The sequence below is a fragment of the Neovison vison genome, chromosome 5, assembly GCF_020171115.1.
Source record: "Neovison vison isolate M4711 chromosome 5, ASM_NN_V1, whole genome shotgun sequence".
NCBI lineage: Eukaryota > Metazoa > Chordata > Mammalia > Carnivora > Mustelidae > Neogale > Neogale vison.
This window is the reverse complement of record NC_058095.1, coordinates 45,673,341-45,690,010: the sequence shown is the minus strand read 5'-3', so window position 1 is coordinate 45,690,010 and position 16,670 is coordinate 45,673,341. Positions and strand designations below refer to the sequence as shown.

General features: G+C 58.7%; 1 protein-coding gene across 3 annotated transcripts; it reads right to left on the bottom strand.

The window, feature by feature from the left end:
• Nucleotides 1–245: 245 nt before the first annotated feature.
• SAMD14 (sterile alpha motif domain containing 14) lies at nucleotides 246–16,184 on the bottom strand. Of its 3 annotated transcripts, none has more exons than XM_044248722.1 (11): nucleotides 16,099–16,184; nucleotides 13,602–13,784; nucleotides 12,731–12,785; nucleotides 6,390–6,556; nucleotides 5,637–5,925; nucleotides 4,788–4,875; nucleotides 4,614–4,688; nucleotides 4,373–4,532; nucleotides 3,072–3,191; nucleotides 2,833–2,988; nucleotides 246–1,960 (listed from the first exon to the last, which is right to left on the bottom strand). In XM_044248722.1, the coding sequence occupies exons 1-11, from the start codon at nucleotides 16,105–16,107 to the stop codon at nucleotides 1,805–1,807; spliced, it is 1,458 nt and encodes a 485-aa protein (XP_044104657.1). In that variant the 5' UTR covers nucleotides 16,108–16,184; the 3' UTR covers nucleotides 246–1,804. The 3 variants fall into 3 exon arrangements, with proteins under 3 accessions (XP_044104657.1, XP_044104658.1, XP_044104659.1); XM_044248723.1 differs by lacking the exon at nucleotides 13,602–13,784 and adding an exon at nucleotides 12,892–13,169 and having other exon boundaries at nucleotides 16,099–16,129; XM_044248724.1 differs by lacking the exon at nucleotides 16,099–16,184 and adding an exon at nucleotides 12,892–13,180 and having other exon boundaries at nucleotides 13,602–13,682.
• Nucleotides 16,185–16,670: the final 486 nt, after the last annotated feature.

Sequence of the window (16,670 nt, the reverse complement as noted above, 5' to 3'; positions counted from 1 at the left end):
CCACAGGCACAGAGGCACGCAGACCAGACCGCAGACCCTGTGACTGCCGTATGACGCACTCAGGATACCCAGCCCAGGGCATGACTCAGTACGTCCCACGAGCACACCGCCAGGCAGAGCCATCCCTTCAGGACACCTGACACGGCAGCCCCGGGGGGCAGATGTGTCACCCCTCCATGCTCAGGGCCTGGCGCTGCCTCCCACCCCAGCCTAGCCTCCCAGCGGGGGCAAACAAAGGTCACTGGCACATCGTAAGTGTTTATTGAAATAAATGGAGTACCACCCTCCCTTCACATGCAGGTGGGTGCCCATAGAGCTCCTGATCATTTCAAAGGCCTGGGTGCCTTCCACCCTCCCCACCAGCCCCTCCAGCAGACCCTGATGGTGCCAGTGCCCCCATAGCTCAGTTTCCTGTGTGGCTCCTCTGCCCATACAGATGGCAGAGAGAAGTAAAGGGCTGAGTCCCAGGGACCAGACCATGGCCAGGGCAGGGATGGCCTTGGAGCCACGGCCCCAGAGCAGGAACGAGGAGAGTTGGCATGCACTGGGTTCTGTCCACCACTCCGGGCAGGTGAAGGGGGAGGTGGACTTCTAACCAGAGGGCCTCCAGCCCCGCTGGTCACCGGCCAGTCCTGCAGGAACTGCTGGCCAGTGCTGTACCTGAACGCTTCCTCCTCACAGGATAGATCCCAGCCCCACCCAGGGGCCTGGCCCGACCCCTCGTCATGGCCCAGAGAACCAGAGCCTGCACAGCGTGCCAGTTTTGGAACCCACTGAGACCCTGACAGGGACCAGAGCAGATGGAGGAAGGCTGATGAACCCTTCCAGTAGATTCCAGGGGAACTCCTAGAGTTTGCCTCTCTACCTGGCTGGGGTGAGGGCTTACCTGTTCAACGTGACCTAAGCATTGGTTAGGGGTGTCCTCTGTCACACACACCCCAGCTCCCAAGTTGGCTCTGTCCCCAGAGAGGGCTCAGCCGTTCTTTGAGGGAGCAATAGAAGTGGGCCCTGTGTCAGGGAGTAGGTCAAAGACCAGGCCTTGAGTGGGCCCCAGGAGGGGCAGACCTGCATGGATGTCATCTCACCACTGGGACCCATGGGACCAGGAAGGGGAAAGAGAAGGACATTTTCATCGTCCCTTCCTGCCCCCAAAGTCCTGGCCAAGGTTGTGTGGGCTACCCATGCTGCTCTCTGCGCTCTCCCGCCGTGTGGAGGCTAGGAGTCTACCCTGAGTGCGGGCTGCCGCAGCGCCTACCAGCCTCCCCTGGGAGCAGAAGAGAGCTCTCCCAGCACGCAGCCAGCTTGGAGGGCTGGAGAGGAGTGACGGTCCACTTGCTCCTGCTGAGAGGTTTCCTGCCTCTCTGATCCCTGGGACCTAGGCCTTATCTCAGAGCCTCTAGAAGGCAGACAGGCCAGCTGGCAGGCAGGTGTCCTAGCTCACAGCCAGCCAGCATGGCCATGGCCCGAGGGTAGATGATCAGACTGACCCATGTGCCTCAGGGTTCCCTGACTGTCAGCCGTGGCCTCTCGGTCCTCTGCCCATAACCTGCCAGCTCCCTAGGAACTCTGTGCCAAACAAGTCCTTAAAACTGGATTTATTACTGGGCCCTCTCCTGGGGTCTCCCTTTCTGGGGGATCTGGGTCCAGACAGTGACAGGGTAAGAGAGGGCGTGTACCCCCTGAGAGTGTGGGGCCCGGCCAGCCCAAGCTTGGCGCCCAGGCCCCGCCTCCCCGCTGAGGCCTGTGCCCACCGAGCCCGGCGGCCACCAGCGCCTGGGTGCCAGTGCCTGCCCCCCGCCCTCCCCTAGCTCTTCTTGGCCTCCTGCTCCCGGCGCCGGAGCTTCTCCCGCTGCCGTGCGGCCTTCTCCCGGGCCTTGCGCTCCTTCTCAGCGGCGGCTGCCAGCTCCTTTACCTTCCGCTTCACTAGCGTCCGGTCATGTGAGTTGCTGAGCCCCAGGCTCTGGGGAGGAATTCAAGGGTGAGGGAAAGAGCCCCAGAATCCCTCAGGCCCTAGCCAACTCTGACCCCCAGTTTGCGGTGCCCCAAGTGGGTGTACTCTGCCTGGAGCTCAGCAGGTCCTCCCAGAAGTGTGGCCTCTGCCTCCCAGATGGGCCCGTGGATCAGAACCAGGGCAGGAAGTCCAAAGGGGAGCGTTTTGGAAAGAGGATGATGGAGGGTGCCAGACCTTTTACCCCCTGCCCCTACCCCTGGCAATCCTCGGCTCCCATTCCTCCACTCGGGAGTTCAGTCTTGGTACCAACCTGCCCAGCCCCCAGAGGCCCACAGATGGGGAATGACTTGCCCAGTGTCACAGTGCTAGTCAGTGGCCAAGGCCCCTCCCTACTGCAGAGACTCCCTGGGGGCCTCTCCTCACCACCTCTTGCCTAAGCAATGTAGCAGAGGGTGGGCAACACGCTAGAAACCTCTCAGCGCAGAGATCTGAGCCCACCCCCCTCCCCGACCTCCCCTGACTACCAGCAGCCTCCAAGACTGAGAATCAGGCAAGGTGATCAGGCAGAGGCCTGGTTTCTTATGACAGCAAGGGACTCAGAGTCAAGAGTCAGGTGATCTGACTCTTGACGGTCCTAGAGGTCAGTGTTATCCTGGAGCCTTGAGCTGAGGCTTGAAGGTCAAACTGAAGGACGGGGCTCGAGTTTCATGTCCGACAGTGGACCCGTGCTAGAGTGCAAAGATCAGGCCAAGGACCTTACCCAGGTCAGAGGTCAGGGCAGTGGCCTTAGAGGCAATGAAAGATCAGGGTTTGGGGGGATCCCAATCCTGGAAGGTTGCCTTGGGCTCCAACTGGGGCACCACTCTCCTCCCCTGACACACCTTCAGTTTGCTTCCATCCAGCTGCAGGAGCTGGGGCCCGTCCACCTGTCGCGCAGCAAACTCAGCGACATACTGCTCCAGGTTGAGGCTGTGCAGCCATTGGCCCACCTGCTGGCTGGTCCAGTGGTGGACCGTGGGGAGAGGTTCGTCCAGGAACTGGGGTAGAGACCAAGGATGGTGAGGGGGAAGACCTGGCCTGTGGCCTGCGCCTCAACACTCAGAGCCCAGGGCTTGCTTACCTCGTCTGAAGACTGGGACAGTGTGTGGTAGGGGTAGGAACACTTGGTTTCCTGCCGGGGACCACTGGGGATCTTGGGGCTGCTGCTAGGGGGCGTGGAGTCATCACTCAGGGTGGATTCCTAGAGAGGAAAGGTATGAGCTGCTGAGGAAACAGCTCACCCTCAAGCCCAAGGGAGTCCCCCAACCCACTGCTTGCATTTGGAAGGAGCTAAGTTGGGGGCTGGGCACCAGGAGCTGCGCAGTGCCTCCTAGTCTATGAAGTACTCATGGGAAGCATCAGGATGTAAGACTTCTAGGAGGTTGTGGGGCCAGAAATGAGGCAGAATAGTTAGCAGGAATGGCAGAAGTCTCAGACCAGGTGTCCCTTCCTGTAGGCAGCTGACCAGGATTCCCCCAGGCTAGGTCGGGGGTCCTCCCTTTGGGCCTCCCCATCATAGCCCCTAGCACCCTGGCTTCTAAGTGCCTGGGTAGAGATCAGAAGCTCTATGAAGCCCTGGGCTGTCTGTTTACCCTGCTATCCCAGGGCCCAGCACGAGGGAAGGAAGAGACAGAGGGAGTCTGTACAGATAGGAAATCAGGAAGTCCCAAGTTAGATGGAACTCTTTCTCCCCTGAATTCCCAGCTTTCTGGTCTCCTCAGCCCCAGTAGCACATAAGGAACAACCACAGAACAGGCATGGTGCCCGCATCGAACCCACATGGCAAGTCCCTTCTCTCTGGGCCTTCAGTCGTTCATCCGGACAATTGGGATAAGCACGCCTGCGCTTTGTGAAAGGAAAGCCAAAGCAGCCCTTGGAGCCTTGTCTAGTGTAGAGCACGGCACGAGCAGAAGCAGACACTTGTGGCTGCTTCTGTCCCTGACTTCTCCCTGCTTCCTGAGCTCTAGCTAGTTTGGGTCCCCTTCATCCCGATTTCCTCCAAGCCTCACCCCACCACACAGGTTGCCCGGTGACTGGGACGACTGGGATGGGACGTGGGGAGCCAGGCAGAAGAGCGCGAATGGGGGCGGCCTCAGGCTGGGTGGCTGAGGAGGGAAGCCTGGTGCTCAGTGGGTTGAATGTGGTGAATGACTCAGGGGAGGAACTACTCAGAATGTGAATGAGTGAAGAAACCAATGAATGAACTCAGAGAATGGATGAACTAGTGAATCACAGAATGGCTCCATGGATAGACAAACTGGATGGACAAACAGGTAGACAAACGGGACAAACAGACCCCAGGAATGCCTGGATCCCAGCCCCACCCCCTCACATCACCTGAGTCTGGGGCCCATATGGGGGGCAGGGAAGCCATAGACTCACCTGAGAAGCTGACTTCTTAGGGCTGAAGCCCTCATGTTTAGGGGAGCAGGCGGGCGAGGTGGTGCTGCCAGAGGATGCCGAGCCCTTGCCGCTGTCTGTGAACCAGGAAAAGGGCAGGAACGGGGAGCCCCCTGACCTGCTGGACCCCTCCACTGATTCCCTGTGGAGAGAGCACCCAGCATGGGTGTGGGCACCGTGGGGTGGGTGCCCCCCCCCTCCGGAACTATGAGCGGAAGCTTACCTGCTGCCCATGGACAAACGATTGCTGCCCTTGTCCTTCCGGCTCTTGCTAGTGGATGCTCGGCGTAAGGTGACCCTGTGAGGGAAGGTGGGGGGGAGTGGGGCAGTGCTGCCCGCTGTGCTACCCTGCACCCCAAGGCTCCAAGCCTTTGCTTCTGGCCCCTCTTCCACTCACCCCAGGTCCAGGAACTTTCGGCGAGTCTTCTTATCCAGACCGATGGTGGGGCTGGCAGGCTCAGGTGGGCTAGCATCCCGGCTGTCATCTTTTAGGGAAGAGAGGGAAGAAAATAGCCCGTGGAGTGGCTTGCCTGCCTCCTTCAGCTGCCTCTTTTGACTTAGAAGCAGGCAAGTTGGCTCGGGTGCCCTTCAATAGCTGTGTGACTTTGGAGGAATCACTCTACCTCTCTGAGCTTCCTTCGTCCCAAATATGAGGCTAACACCTGACCCACAAGAATCAAACCTGCCTATTTCATGGAATAGCTATGAAAGCCATAAGCAAACCATGAAAAAGTAGGGACCACTACTGTTCACTGTTCATTTATCCTGACTGACTTCTAACCTGCCTTCCAATCTTGACTCATATGTCACTTCCTCAGAGAAGCCTTACAGGAGGCTCCCCACGAGGTCATTTCACCCCGCTATGTGCTGCCCCCTCCCCCGCCGCAACCGTGCACTTATTACAACTTATAACTACATATTTAATTAAGAGATGGTTTGATCACTTCTCCCATAAACTATAAAGAATTATTAGATTGTTTCTCCCCCAAACTGTAAGCCTCTTGAGGGCAAAGAGTGCCTCTGTTTCCCTGTGTGTCCCAGTGCCCAACAGTGACATAGTAGGCGCTGGGTAAGTGATGGAGGAAGCCACAGTGTGTTGTCCCCCGACCCCCACCCCTTCCTCATCCCTCACCGCCCCGCCCAACTTGCTCCAACCCTCTGCTTGGCGGGGGTGGGTGGACGACCGGCGGGGCCGCTGCAGTCCCAGCGCTCGCCAGCAGAGGGCGCCGCACCGGCTGCCACTCACCTTCGCTGTGGGGCTCTGCGCGCGGGTGGCGGCGCACGAAGCTGGGCGAGCTGTCGGAGGAGGGCGCGGAGCGGGGCGGCGAGCAGGAGGCGGCGGCCAGGCCCTCGTGCGAGGCGGCGTTGTGCAGGGGCCGGTAGCGTGTGAGCGGCGAGGGCGGAGGCTCGTCTTCGTCCAGGCTGCGCCGCAACCCCGGAGGCTCCAGGCAGAAAGAGCCCCCGGCCGGGGACCCTGGGCCCGAGTGCAGAGGCGAGCGCAGCCGGTGCAGGGGGCTCCCGCATCCGTCGGTCACCTGGGGGAAGGGGCGGCGGCTCACTGCCAACCTTCTTCCCCGCTTCCCCAGGGGCTGGGAGTTGGTCTCACCCTGCAAACTGCGAGGGAGCCTCTGGAGCAAGGACTGGGATCCTGGGAAGGGAGGCCTGTCCTCGTGCCCACGGGCCATGGGGGTGGCTGGGCAGTGAGGAGTGGGGGCGCGGGCTGGGGGTGGGGGCCTTCAGTCACGTAGGCTGGGGTCAAATCTCATTTCCCTCACTCCCTAACTGTGTGAGTTTGTTACTGAACCTCGGAGCCTCAATTTCCCCACATGTAAGATGGGAAGGATAATACCTTCCTTAAAAGTTTCAGGCGAGCCAGAATGAATGCGGGTAATCCCTGTTCGCCTTACTATGTCAGAAGTCTGGGGCTGTGGTTTCCCTGGAAAAGGGTTTGGAGGGATTTTCGGGGTGGGGGGGCAGTGATCGGGTGGGTTGTCCCCACCTTGCCTCCTGGCCCATCAGAGCCTTCGCCATCCTCTGCAGAACTGGCGCTGTCCCGAAGCCTGGAGCGGGAGGGCCGGTGTCTCCGGCCCTTGGCCAGTAGTTGGGCTCGGGCCTTGTGTAAACTGCTGTCCAGTCTGACGGTCTCTGGCACAGCCAAGTCCAGGTCTGTGAACCAGGTGAAGGGGACAGAGACCAGACACATGAGGACAGCAAGCCCAGAGGCCCCCCGCCCTCAGGCCTCCAGCACTCACACCCCCAGACATTCCACAAAGGTTTGAGCGCCCAGCACAGGGAGTACCAACGAGAGGCAGAGTGGGGTCCCTCACAGTCTCAGAGAAAGCCAGACACGTCAGCACAGAAATATAGCAGTGTGGTGGGACCTCTCACAGACACAGAGGAGGACAGGACAGTCAGGGATGGGTCAGGGGAGGGAGCACCAAAGCCAGTCTAAGGTTGGGTGGCAGTTTGCAAGAGAGGAGGCTGATGATCGAGTGTGCAATGCTGGGCAGTAGGGAAGTGCAGGGGTGGGGGGGGCCCCCTTCCAGGGCCCCTGGAGGGTAGGTTTGTGGAGAGAAGGGCTGGGGATGAGATCAGACCAATGATGGTAATAACAGCTATCACTTAAGAAGAGCCTACTGTGTGCCAGAATGTTCATACATCACCTCATCTGCTCAGGGAGCTAGGGACCGCGGTTACTTACAATTTACAGCTGAGCCAGCTAAGGCTCAGAGAGGTTCAGTCTCTCGCCTGCAGCCAGCGGCTAGCAGTGGTCTGGGCTCTGAGCCTGACTGGCCGTGCTGGAACCCTGGCCCGCTGTACCATACCCAGATCTGCACTCAGACCCAGCCCTGATGAACGGGAGCACAGTAGTGGCATCGAGGAAAACCCAGTCCCCACGCGGCTGGCCTGTCTCTCCCATCCTGGGGTCAGTGGTGCGGGGCTGGGTCCCGGATGAAGACAAGGAAGAGTAGGCAAAGCCAATGGACCGTGCGTAAACCCGACTGCTCCTAGTTTCTCTTTCTACTTGCTCCCCCTGGGGAATGAAGCCTTCGCTCTGCAGTGTCCCCAAGCTTGGGGTCTCCAAGCAGAAGAGTTTCTTTCCAAATCCAGCACGGGTTAAGACCATTCTTCCCCATTCCCCTGCCCCACGATCTCAGGATTCTGCCATCCCATTACTCATGCTGACCCAGCTTTGCCTGCTCCTCTTTCTCTTGTCTGCAGATACCCCCTAAGCCACCCCAGTTGCTGGCCTGGTTTCATTATCACCTCCTGGTTCAGCCCTGAGCCCCCCTGAATTCCAAGCTTGGGCACCTCAGCACCCACCAGGGAACTTGCCAGGTCAAACACACCCAAGTCCTCAAATAATCCATCGGCATGAACCCACCACCTTGCTTCAGACTGGCTTCCCCTTTGCTCCTCGGCTCCATGAAAGACCCATCCACCCGATGAAAACTGCCCCGAGCTATGCTTTGCCCTCAGCCCCAGCTCCAGCCAGGAGTTCCCCAGGCCAGCTGCCTCCTGGCCCCCTCCCCTTGGATGTGCCACGGGCAGCTTCAATGTCTGTGTCCGGCTATGACTGGCAGCTCCATCTCCCCGATGGCTCAGGCCAAGTGCTGGAGTCGCCCTTGACTCTCTTTCCCTCCCACTCTCCAAACTCATCTAGCCACAATTCTTGTTAGCTCTACTTTCGAAATACATCTAGACATACTGAAATATTTATGGCGAAATGGTATGATGTTTTGGATTAGATTCAAATTAATCCAGGGCAATGGCAGCGGGTAGAGGTGGAAGGCCGGCCAGGACCCGATGAGCCTTGAGTGACAGTCCCAGAACGCACGACGGAATGCATTTGGCTCATCTCTGTACTTCTCACTTCCCACAATCAAACTGCCGTTTTCCTGTGTCTGTGTGTGCACACATGCACACGTGCGCGTACGCACGGAGAGGAAGAGGAGAGAGAGCAGGGAAAGAAGGGAGAAGAGGAGAGGAAGGGAAGGGAGAGAAGGGGGGGAGGAGGAGAAATCGGGGAAGAGAGAGGAGAGGGGACACACAGCCTCCCTGGTCTGGTCTAGATCACTCTCACCTCCTGCCTCAGTTCTTACAGAAGCCTCCCGGCTGGTCTCCCCTTTTGCTCCCTTTCCCACATACAGTCTATTTTCAACACCACAGCAACCAGAGTGATCCTGATAAAACATGTCAGCCCTTGTCACTACTGTGCTCAGAACCCCCCGGGGACTTCCATCTTGCAGAGTAACTGCCAAGTTCTCCCAGGGGCCTTCCGGATTCAGTCTGTGCTCCTCTTACCGCTCTGAGCTTCTACTTCTCTCCCTCTTGCTCCCTCTACTCTGGCCATCCTAGCCTCCTGGGTCTTCCTCATACAAGCCTCACTGTACCTCAGGGCCTTTGCACTTCCTCTTCCCTTTTCCTGCAAGGCTCTTGCCACAGATTTCTACAGGGTTCTGTCCTTTGCCTCCTTCAGACCTTGACTTAAATGCTTTCTCTCACTGATGACTTTAATGACCACTCATTGTACAATTCCCCCCAGATCCCCAACCTGGTTTTTCCCTGCATTGTGTGTCATCCTCTGGCGTGCTGTCTATTTTACTGACTTAGTTCATTGTTTCTCTGCTTGTTAGAATGTCAGCTCTGTGAAGGCAAACATTCCTGTATTTTGTTCATGGTTCTCATCCAGAATTGGTGTCTGGCATGTAGTAGGTGCTTAGAAAATGGGATTTTAATGAAGGAAAAAAGGGGGGGGCGCCTGGGTGGCTCAGTGGGTTGGAGCCTCTGCTTTCAGCTCGGGTCGTGGTCCCGGGGTCCTGGGATCGAGCCCCGCGTCGGGCTCTCTGCTCGGCGGGGAGACTGCTTCCTCCTCTCTCTGCCTGCCTCTCTGCCTACTTGTGATCCCTGTCTGTCAAGTGAATAAATAAAATCTTAAAAAACAAAACAAAACAAAAAAACACATAGTTCTGTTGATTTGCCTTCCTCACAGCCCTGGAACCTGGCCTCTCCTCTCCCTGAAGACTGAACTGCCTTACTCAGGTCTTCACCGGTCCCTTCCCCAAGCCTGGACTCAGCCTCCAGGCATCCTGCTCTCGCTGCCTCGGGCCTCCTGTCGGCCTCCCTCCCCACTTCCCACAGGCTAGAGGAAACTTTCTAAAGCACTTTTCTGACTGGTCCTATAACTGCTTGCTTTTGAAACCCAGGGTAAGGCTGAGGAGTGGTGAGGGGGTCCCAAAGTCAATAACATAAAGTCCATGCCCCTCAGCCCCCAGTCGGGCCCTGGTGGGGAGGGGGGTTCCAGCTCACCCCTTCCGTGTTCCCCACGTTTCCTCCTCTATACAGCAGAGGAGCCAGCTGGCAGGGGCTGAATCTTGTTCTGCCATTTGCTGCCTGGAGGACTCTGGCCAAGTTCCTTTCATTTAGGGATTGACTTCCTCATCAGTAAAATGGGGCCATACGAGGAGTATCCCCGTTCCAGGGTTGTGTGAGTGTCAAATAAGATGACCCAGGTAAAGTGCTTCGACAGAATGCCTGCAGCTGTGCGCCCAGCCAGAACGAGCTGAGAGTGTGCTAACCTGCTGACCCCACCGGGCTCCCTCCCTGTCGCCACCTTCCTTTCCTGCCTCTGACCTTGCGCTCCTGCAGCGCGCTAGGTGCTACGTACCCCCCACCCCTTCCTTGTCTGTCCCCTCAAAGCCCCCCCAGTTCCGAGGGACAGCTTCACCTCTGCAGGCCTGGCAAGAGGATCTGATCCGAGGCGACCGTCCTGTTCGCCCATCTGCACAATGCAGAGGGGCGAGCTGGGGACCCAGGGAGCCTGGGGTCGGGCCTGGGGAAGAGCAGGGGCTCAGTCAGTGTTGAGGAAGCCAAGTTACACTTCGGGGCCAGTGCACAGCCCCGCAGAGATGGCCTCAAGGCACAGGGAAGCGCTGATGCCCACACCCTCGCATCTGTCACATCCCTATCCAGTGCTCCTTGGGGCACTCCTCCCCAGGACACGCCCCTCATCCGGGAACTCAGGCCCCTTGAGGGCAGTGACTGTCTCCCTGGGGCCTCGAACGCACAGAGCCTGGCACACGGTGGGGTCCTCGGGGTATTTGTGGAGGGGAAGAAAGAGACAGGCAGGGGCTGGGGGCTCTGTCTTAGACGAGGCAGCCTGGCTGAGGTCTGGGAGACGGGAAAGAGCCAAGGCTGTAGGAAGAACAAGGAGCTTGCTAAGGAGAAGGGATGGTGTGGGCCAGTGGAGCCTGCAAGGAGAGGCGACTGGCCTGGCCGCAAGGGAGGGTGGGCCCCCGCAGAGCCTGCTGCAGGTGTCCAGGGGTGGCAGTGGGGGCTTGGCGAGAGGAGAGGTCCTGTCAAAGGACTGCTGCTTGGGACCCCAGCCTTGACACAACTCCTCCGGCTCCTTCCAGGCCCCTGGTTTGCTCCTGGCCTTTCCAGGCCCTGGGGCTGAGCTGAGGGAGGGAGCCTTCTGTCCTCTGTTCCCTAGTGACGGGGCATCTCCAAGCACTGTCTGCAAGCAGCAAGGACTGAGGACAGAACAGAATAATAAAGGCTAATACTGACTGAGCTCTTGCTGTGCTAGGCACTGGTTCTAAGAGCTTCACAATTACTAGCTCATTTAAACTCCCCACAACCCTAGGAGGAAGAGACTCCAGGAATCCCAGGGCAGCCTTAATCTGCCCCAGGGAAGGGAGGAGCCAGGGTTCCAGGCAGGTTGACTCCAGAGGCTCAGTGTGTAAGGACCAAGCCTGCTACACCTCTTCTGAGGCAGAGATGGGAGCAGCTGTGAGTCCAACCCCTCATTTTACAGGTGGGGAAATTGAGGCTCGGAGAGGAAAGGTTTGGCCAGAGGTACAGAGGGAGTTAAGAAAGCATCCAGGCCTCCTGGCTCCCTGTTCTTCCTACTCTGGGAAGTGGGGCAGGGAGCTGCCCACCTTCCTCTCCACTGAGCCCAGACTCCCAGGACTGGGGAAAGGGGCCCTTCTCCTGACTCTGGGAGGGTCTAGGGAGCAAAGGGACCCCTAGGGGGCTGAGGCATTTCTGAGGCAAGGTGGGGGCCTGCCTCACCTCTGGTCCCCTACTCTACCTGCCTGCCTGGCCTTCCTCCATCTCAGGGTGGGTCTGTCTCTCTCGGTCTTTCTCTTCCCAGCCCTGGGCAGTGGGGAGTCATGAATATTTAATTGCCTTGCCCATCAGGAAGCAGGCCAGGCAGCCAGCTACCTCAGCAGGTCCTGGAGAAGGAAAACAGGAAGAGTTGGGGCTGGGGGTGGGAATGGAGGGCCAGAAGCCTAGGAGAGGGGAAGCTCATTTCTGTTGGGCCAGGCCTGGTGCAGATGGTGAGACACAAGAGTCTGAGTCCCAGAGCTGGAGGCTGGAGGAGTCCGGGGCCCCAGGGAGGCCAGGGAAAACAGTGTTCCTGGGAGCTGGGAGGCATGTGGTCCCACAGGGGAGAAGGTGGTGAACTGGAGAGGGGGAGGAGGAGAGGGGAGGGAAGGGAGAGATGAGAAGCTGGGGAGCCCCTTGAGGCTGTGCACACCAACATGAGTCCCAAGGGGTATACACATGCTACAGGCATCGGGCAAGGGCTTCTGTCTCAACCTCTCCCTTCACGTTCCTCGTGGTCCTCCAAGTTCCTTATTCCCTGACTCCTCTGCCAAATCCAGCTGGGAACCAGCCTTTCCACCCCTGTGCATGCTGGGAACCAGCCTTTCTGCCCCAGTGCATGCTGGGAACTCTGCCCTGCCCAGGCTTTGCCACCCCCCCAATGGAAAGATGGCAGGGAGTACACTATGGAGCAGGCAGGTGTGTTGTGTGCACACCACCACCCCCCATGTGTCCAAAGCGGGCTGGCCTGGGGGTACTGCGACTTTGCGTTCTGAGCATTTGATTTCCATACATATCCTGTAGGCCAAGGGCCGTTACCGTGTGATATGGCCATAATGGCTGTCCCTTGGGCTGGGATACAGGTGTACGGCCACCCAGTCTGGACTTCTGTCCCAGCTCTGCCACTAACCTGCCACATGATCTTTAAAGCAAGCCACTTGGGTACTCTGTGCTCTCGGCTCCTCGTCTGTACAATGGGCACGCCTCTTGGCCTTATTGCGGGGCATAAGCGACATTGTGAGTTGGGGGTTTGGCCTAGCACCTGGCATGAGGCAGCACTTCATAAATGGAGACCCTTAATCGTCACGGTTGTCCTTAGCATAGAGTGTCATGGCAGAGACTCGGGCGGCCAGGCCACAATACACGCACACAAAGGCACACACTGACGTCCCAGAGGGAATCCCCCCAGTGGCGGTAGCCTTGGCTAGAGTTAGAGCAAACAGAACTTACCAAAAACCTCATCCGCAGGTTCTCGTAGCTTTGAAGAAGCCATGACTCGAGAGAGCTGAGGGAAGAGAGAAAGAGAGATTGATGAATAAGGGGTCCAGGTTGGTGGAGGGCGACAAGGGGGCTGCCCCTGGCTGCCTATTCCTGGCCTTCTGGCCCCTCACCTTCCCCTAGAACTCCTGCTCCAGCCCCTTGGAGAAGAAGTCATCGGAACCACAGCCCAGAGGATGGGAGTTGGGGCAGAGGGAGACATGGCAGAGTAGCGGCAGAAGCAAATTCAGAGTCTAGACATGGGCTGAGTCCTGTGGTTTTGGTCCAGGCTGATTTACTGTGTGCATTCACATGGCTCACTGAACCTTCCCTCCCCCACAATGTCTTGGGTCTTTCCATCATCAGCATTCCTTCAAAACGTTTGTTCATCATAAACTGTCCAACAGCAAACCTGGGAGAGATCTTGGGAGATGATTAAATGCAATCCTCTCATTTTCCAAATAAAGAAACAGAGGGAAGAATGACTGGCTTAAGGTCACATAACAAGGCGATGGCAAGCTCAGAAGCAGAATCCAGGTCCTTGCATCCATCTACCCACCCACCTACTCAGCCATCCATTTGTCCGTCCATCCATCCATCCACCCTCCCATCTCTGCATCCATCAGCTCATACTAGCCCCCCCCACCCCGCAATCCATCATGCCGGTCCGTCACCCAGTCCTGCCTGCTCCCCACCCCCATCACTGGTGTGCTCACCACCTGCTTTTGCACACGAGCTGTTTGGGAACCTGGCACCATCAGCAAGGCCCCTGTGCTTGACAGACTCGCAGTTCTCCCCGTTCCAGACAGACTCACAGATGCAGAAGGGTATGAGGAGTACTCACAGCACCACAGTGGACAAATCTTTGTGCTGCAAGTATGTTCTGGCAGGAAGTGAGACGGCTTGGGACTTGGTTGGGTTTTGCTTTTTGGTGGGGAAGCAAGAAGGGAGGCAGGTGGGGAAGCGGGACGGACGCAGCTGAAACAATCTGGGCAGGCTTCCCAGCAGAGGCAGGATGGCAGCAGCCCTAAACCAAGGCCGGGGTGTGAGAGGGGAAGGGGAATACCAAGCAAGGGGGGACAAGGGGACGGGGGTTGGGGGTGGGGGAAGCTCAGTGGCAGGGGCATGCTGCAGGGCTGGGACATGATTTCCAGTTACTGCTGACACGCAGGCGCCCGTGAGCAGGGCAGGGCGCTGGACTAGACATGCAATTGACAGGCATGGGAAGGCTAGGCCTCGTGCTTGCTGGGGTCTTTTCCAACATTTCTCTCCTGATATTACATACAAACCATCTCACGGGGAGCCGTGTGGGCTTGAGATTCTTAGTGTGCCCACTTTACAGATGGGAAAACTGAGGTGCAAGAGAGAAGAGGCAGAATTCAAACTCCACCTGTCTCCTGCCCTCCAGCCTTATCTTGGGGGATGGTCTGCAATTTTGGAGGGGTGCACACGAGAAGAGGACCCTGCAGGGAGAAGGGAGAAAGGGAGAGGAAGGGGAACTGGCCATCCTGTCTAGGACTGGGGAAAGCTTCTAAACTATTTCCACCCCACGCTCCGTGGATGATGCTTGGGGCTGAAAGCAGGAAATGAGGTGTGAGAAAGGGCCAGGGGACATGGGCCCTCCAAGAACTCTCTTGCCATTTTTGAACTCTGGGTGCTAGTAGCAAAGAAATTCTAGAACTTTTCTTCCTGCCTGAAGGGCCATCTTGGAAAGAGGTTGCCCCTAAGAATGAGCAAAATTGCCTCGTTCAATCACAAAGCCTCAGCTGACCAGGACCCGGCTGCCCCCTTCTTCAGAAAGCTAGACAGCCCACCCTCTTCCCATTTGTCCACACAATTTCTAAATTCACCCTTTCCCAGCCACTGGAAAATAGGGGTTTTTCATACTTCACGGATTCCCTAATATGGGTCAGATCTCCTCTGCATCAGATGAGAGCTCCCTGAGGAGAAGGGAGGGTATTCCCATCAGATTAGGGACCCTCTGGAGATAAGAACTGCCTCTCCCATCAGAAGGAGGTTCTCTGAGGCCAGTAGTGTGCCTCTTCTCTTACATTAGCAGAGAATGGAGATCCCATGAGTTCTTTATTCAAAGTCCCAGTCCAGGGTGAAGACCCCCTTGTGGACAGAGTCTTTCGGGTATCGTCTGGGGGTATGCTGGGCCTTCCAGCCCACACCTGTGTCTAATCCATCCTGATTCAGCACAAATGGCTTTCTTTCCCTCCGTCAGTTCCCTGGGGTGGGTTTGGGGGATCCATCCTACACTGTTCCATGGGGAACCCTGGGAAGCAGGCCATCCAAGAGGTCACCAGGCCCCTCTCACCAAATGGAGCTTTAGAGAAGCCCCCCTCCACCTTCATCCTCCTACACACACACACACACACACACACACACACACGTACACATTTAACCAGGAACTGCCACAAGGTGGAAATGAACCTGTCCCTCAGGACACAGTCTGGGCACCAGGGCTACCAGGCCACTCTTTCTTCCAAAAGCTTCCAGTTCCCAGGGGAATAGCACCTGTGACCTTTGACTCTTCTCTGGGGGCACAGGGGGCTTCCTGAGAGCCCGGGAAGGAGAAAGAGAAAAGGATGCACAAGCCCCAGAGGGGAGTGGGAACTAGGAACAGAGACAGACAGGTTGGTGGAGACTGTCCACCGAGCTGCAGAGAGAGCCAAGAAAGGGCAGGAAAGAGATGCGTTGGGCGGAGGAAGCAGTGCTGGAGGCCGGGGTCCCTTGGCCCGGTTCGGACTGAGGCTCCAGGGAGGGCTTTGAGGAGAGAGCCAAGGGGCTGTTGTAGGGAGAGGCGCGGGCCCCAGCGGGGCAGGGAAGAGAAAGGGGGCCCTGGAAGAGGAGAAAGAGACCGAGACAGAAGTGCAACTGGGAAAGACCGGGAAGGAAAGGCCGGGAGGGGAGGCTGGGGGTAGGGGGGCAGTAGGAGCTGGAGAAAGCGGAGCCCCCTCCCTTAGGCCTGAGATGCGGCGACGGGCGAGTGGGACAGGGCTCCCCGCACCGCGGAGGCCGGGGCACCTACCGCACTCCCAGTTGGGGCCGGGCGGCTAGTTTCTCTCCCGTCCAGCCGTCCAACTCCGCGCCGGGCAAGAAGGAGTTAAGCCCTCTCCCCCTCCCCCCACACCAGTTTTTTAAAATTAATTTCTCCGGGAGGGAGAGGATTAGGGACACAAATCCTATCTCCGCCCCCTCCCCCGACTGCCCAGCACCCCAGCTCCGCTCAGCCCCCCAGGGATGGGGAAGAAAGGCCCTATCCGATCCCACTCAGTGTCCCGCCGCGAGCCCCGGTGACCCCGGCTCTGCTTTCCCGTCCACGTCGGGGTCCTCACCTCCAGCATCAATCATCTTCAGCGTCCTGCGCCGCGGGAGCCCCTCAGGCCCATGGTGCTCGGGGCGCGGGCCAGGCGGGGAGGGGCGGGGGGCCGTCACCCCGGCCGCGGGGGGCTGCGGGCGGGCTCGAGCCGCTCCATCCCGGGAGAGGGGCGGGCGCGGGAGCGGGCGCGGAGGGTCCGGGAGCCGGAACGGATGGGGGGAGCGAGAGAGGAGGAGAGGGTTTGCGGGGAGCGGGAGGCGCGGGCGGGGCTGGACCAGAGCCCTGACGGGAGGATGCTCCGTGCGCGCGCGCGTGTACGCGTGTGTGCGCGCGTGTGTGTGCGCGTGTTTGTGTGTGTGCGTGTGAGCGAGGGAGGGGGGAGGGAGAGAGGGAGGGAACCACCTCCCCGACCCGCCACCAGCCGGACGCAGGCCCCCGGCCGGGCAGGCCCACACGCGTCGCGTTGCGTCGCGTCCGCTGGGGTCCGCTGGGGTCTCCCGGGAAGGGGCGGTGCGGGGGGCGCGTGGCAGGGAGGCCGGCGCGGGGAGACAAAGAGCGGGAGGGAGGGAGGGAGAGGGGGCGGAGGCG

What these genes read in the sequence shown, in the direction of transcription:
- SAMD14 (XM_044248722.1), bottom strand. An exon ending in CGTTTGTCCATGGGCAGCAG is followed by an intron (nt 4,533 to 4,613) that starts GTAAGCTTCCGC and finishes CTCTCTCCACAG; the next exon opens with GGAATCAGTGGAGGGGTCCA. An exon ending in CTAAGAAGTCAGCTTCTCAG is followed by an intron (nt 3,192 to 4,372) that starts GTGAGTCTATGG and finishes TTTCCTCTCTAG; the next exon opens with GAATCCACCCTGAGTGATGA.